The 3,983-nt window shown below is 36.9% G+C and overlaps 2 protein-coding genes across 2 annotated transcripts in view; both read right to left on the reverse strand.

Moving 5' to 3' along the window:
* Positions 1-1,640, reverse strand: part of LOC119408725 (protocadherin alpha-8) — a gene marked incomplete at its 5' end in the record, with an annotated part of 1,913 nt that extends 273 nt beyond the window's left edge. The window contains 1 exon segment of the mRNA XM_037675566.1: positions 3-1,640. Within this exon segment, the coding sequence (XP_037531494.1) occupies positions 3-1,604 (1,602 nt within the window).
* Positions 1,641-3,160: 1,520 nt separating this feature from the next.
* LOC119408726 (protocadherin alpha-7-like) overlaps positions 3,161-3,983 on the reverse strand; it is a 2,533-nt gene continuing 1,710 nt past the window's right edge. The window contains exon 2 of the mRNA XM_037675567.1: positions 3,161-3,200. Coding sequence (XP_037531495.1) covers positions 3,161-3,200 — 40 coding nt within the window. The remainder of the gene's footprint in view (positions 3,201-3,983) is intronic.

Raw genomic sequence — 3,983 nt, forward strand, 5'->3', positions numbered from 1 at the left:
GCCACAACTTGGAACTGGAAAGTTTTCAGACTCTCAAAGTCAAAACTTTTCATCGCAAATATTTGGCCATTATCAGAATTGATGTTTAGTAATGCTGTGACGTCATTCTCTCTGACTAAGTGATATGAAATTGCTGCATTTTCATTCACATCTTTGTCCGTGGCGCTAACAGAAAATACTGATGCTCCTGGGACATTATTCTCCACCAGATAAACGTGTAAAGGGTTTTGCGGAAAACACGGACTGTTGTCATTCACATCTGTAATCTCAATACTTAGCAATTTCAAAGCAGATAGTGGAGGTTCCCCACAGTCTGTGGCTTTTATGATTATTTTATATTCTGGATTGATTTCTCTGTCCAAAATGTTCTTGGTAACAACCGAATATATATTTTCTTTATATGAAGGTTTTAATTCAAAAGGCACATCATTACTTATTTGTAACACCACTTTCCCATTTACCCCTGAGTCTTTATCCCTGACGCTGATCAGTGAGATGACTGTGCCGGGTTTTGAATCTTCAGAGACAGTCTTTGATAAAGATGTAACTTCTATATCTGGGGCGTTATCGTTAACATCTTTTATCTTTAAAACAAGTCTACACCTGCCTATCAGTGGAGGTTGTCCTTTGTCAGACGCCTGGACGTCTAGTTTGTAAATATCAGAATCCTCATAATCCAGCTGTTCTTTCAGTGTAATTTCTCCACTCACTCTATCCAAATTAAATATGTTATAAACTTTACGTGGCAATGTTTTGCTGAGACTGTACTCTATGTCCCCGTTAGTCCCTTCATCTGGATCTAAAGCGCTTAATTTAGTAACAGTTGAACCAATAGAAGCGTTTTCTTGTATTTCAATTTGGTAAATCTCTTTAATGAACTTTGGGCGATTATCATTGTTATCAAGAACAATAACAGAAACATTTAATATTCCAGATTTAGGCGGTTTACCTCCGTCTACTGCTGTTAAAAATAACAAATGCTTATTATTTTCCTCTCTATCTAAAGACTTCTTCAACACTAAAAATGGTATTTTGTCCTCATCAATTTGGCTTACCTCTATGTCAAAATGCTCGTTTGCAGTTAACGTGTACGTGCGGATGGCGTTCGCTCCCGCATCAGGATCACGGGCTGCGTGCACCTGAAACCGGGTTCCCACAGACGACTGCTCTCCTATTTCAAACATTTGTTCGTTTTCAGAGAAATTCGGGGAGTGATCGTTTACATCGGTGATTTCTATAACAACATGATGCATTTCTAAAGGGTTCTCCACAAGGATCTTCAGCTCCATCAGACACGCGCCACTGCCGTGACAAAGCTCCTCTCTGTCGATTTTTTTACGAACCTGCAACGCGCCACTATCCGCGTTCACCTCGAAAAAATCCTCCTTGGATCCAGACACAACACGGAAACGACGATCTATCAAAGATCCCTTGTCCAGACCCAGATCCTTTGCGATGTTCCCCACTACAGTTCCGTCTTTCACCTCCTCTGGAATGGAGTACCTCAGTTCAGCCCCAGCCTCCTCTCCGACAATCAGCAGAAGACAGAGATGAAAAACAACCCAGCGGTGATCCATGGATTCAGATCTCCTGCCGCTACTCATTGTTTCTAATCAAACACAAGCACCGTCCTCCTATTCTTTTTTTTTTTTTTTTTTTTTTTCAAATTCTGATCATAAATCCGACTTGTCTGTCACCCGTTAGTATCTCGTCTGCTTCCGCTGCAGAGAACCACCAAACAAAGGACGATTCTGGGGTCTGACCGTGCCTTTATGGGTTTCTTATATGACAGTGACACCAAGAGGACAACGTTGCACATAATTTTAAATTACATGAAGCAACGTTTTATATTTTATTTTAAAAGATACCGGGTAATCAACTGGAATGAATCAGTTCAAATGGTGTCCATAAAAAAACATAAAACCTTTGGACTTGAACTCAGCTTTATTGACACATTTATTTTAAAATATCAATGAAACGGAGCTTTTTTTTTTATTTTTTATTTTTTTTTAACAGTATTATTTAATAGTCTAATAAAGTTAAGGTCAGGTCCTCCTGACTTTTATTTTTATTTTTTAATCTGTCTACCTGGATTATTGAGCATGCATCAGGATTATTAAATTGTATTGAAAGAATTGAGAGTGGCATGGTGGCACAGTTGGTCGAGTTGCTGCCTCCCATTGAGAAGGTTACTGGTTCAAAATCAAATCCCGTCCAGGACCCCTTTCTGAGTAGTGTTTGCATGTTCTCTCCGAGCCTTCGAGGGTTTTCTCCAGGTACTCCAGTTTCCTCCCACAGACCAAACACATGCATGTTAGGCTGATTGGTAACTATGTCTGTGTGTCTGTGAGTGAGTGAGTGAGTGAGTGAGTGAGTGAATGGTTGTTTGTCTCATTTATCTCTATGTGGCCCTGTGGTGGACTGGAGACCTGTCCAGGATGTCCCCTGCCCCTCTCATAGTGATTGCTGGACATGGGTACCACTGACCCCCATAACCATTAAAGGATAAAGTGGGTAAAAGATAATGGATGGATGGATGAAAGAGCTGATGTGAAATGATTCAGGACCATGGACAGTGATAGCTTCTAGTAACAGTTTTTTTTTTTTTTTTTTAACAAGTTGTGCTTCAACCTGAAGTTCCTTATAAGACACCCCCAAAAGATATACAACGCAATCTCAAAACATTTGTATTAAACTCGCATCTTCCACACAAGAAGTAACAAATGGCATTATCAGTTTATCAAATATGAGTAGAATTAAGTAACAGTAAGTATGTGACTGTATGCAAAGGTTCAGTAAATTGACACTGCACATGACAAGTAAAGGAATGCAAAGCAATATAAAAAGCAGTTAGACTGTATTAAAGTTAAACAAATTGCTCAATCCGAGATTGCACACCATCAAATAGAAAGGCACAGTGCTTCCAATATATATCAATACAACTTCAGACATTGCTTTCTACACAAAGGTTGCTACCAATATTATTATGGCAATTGGGTGTATAAACCCTGACTCTAATACCACAAACATACAAATAAAACATTTGTACGATCTATGACCTTACTAAAAGAATCAGGCAAGCTCCCCACTGGAAAACTAAATAATCACTCTGAACATCATAAAGGACGGGTTTGTGTGTTGCACCTGAGTGCTGAATCACTCATGTCTTATCTTCCAACAGCAAAACATTTGTTGATAAAAACAACAAAGTCAAGGCATATAGTTCAACATGTGTATCAATGTTACAGTACAGTTACATATGAATTTATCCATAATTATATACAAGAATGGACAATTAATTTATGGTTTAATTGTTCATGTTGTATGATGTAGTTGATTTTATTTACTGGTTGTTATCAATAAGGCAACATGTTGGCCAGACTGATGTTCTGGTTGTCAAAAAAAACATTTACAATGTGAGTTAAATATAAACAAGATAAACATCCAGAACACTAATTGAGATTTAGAAGCCGTATTTGCCATAAAAAATAAAATGATTTAGTGATCTAAGTTGTATTATAAATGATGTCCAAAACACAAATACTATTATTTAAATTGCGATGCGCAGAGCTGCCTACGTTTGATTTGCACAGACATTTTAAAACAGCTAATAAAAAAATAAAAAAATAAAATTTAAAAAGCTAATTAAATATTCAAATTATATTCTGGCATTAACATATGACAACAAAAAAAAAGAAAAGAAAAAGAGTAAAATGTTTGTCCTATCAACTTTTTACCACTTTGTTGGAACATTTGTAATCCAGTTTCACTGGGTAGTTTTGATTAAATTTGTTTTTTATTTTTAAGATTTAAAAATAGAAATTGTGTAATCAAGAGCCTCCACATTTGGAAGCATACATCTATGTACGTTTATGCATTCAGAAAAATAGCTGTAACTCACAATACAGTTTTAAATATTTAAACATATCAGATAAAGTCTTACCTCCTCAGATGTTTTCCTCCTGTCAGGTAAGACCAGAGTG

This window comes from Nematolebias whitei, chromosome 4 (assembly GCF_014905685.2).
Source record: "Nematolebias whitei isolate Nwh7 chromosome 4, NemWhi1, whole genome shotgun sequence".
NCBI classification, from domain to species: Eukaryota; Metazoa; Chordata; class Actinopteri; order Cyprinodontiformes; family Rivulidae; genus Nematolebias; species Nematolebias whitei.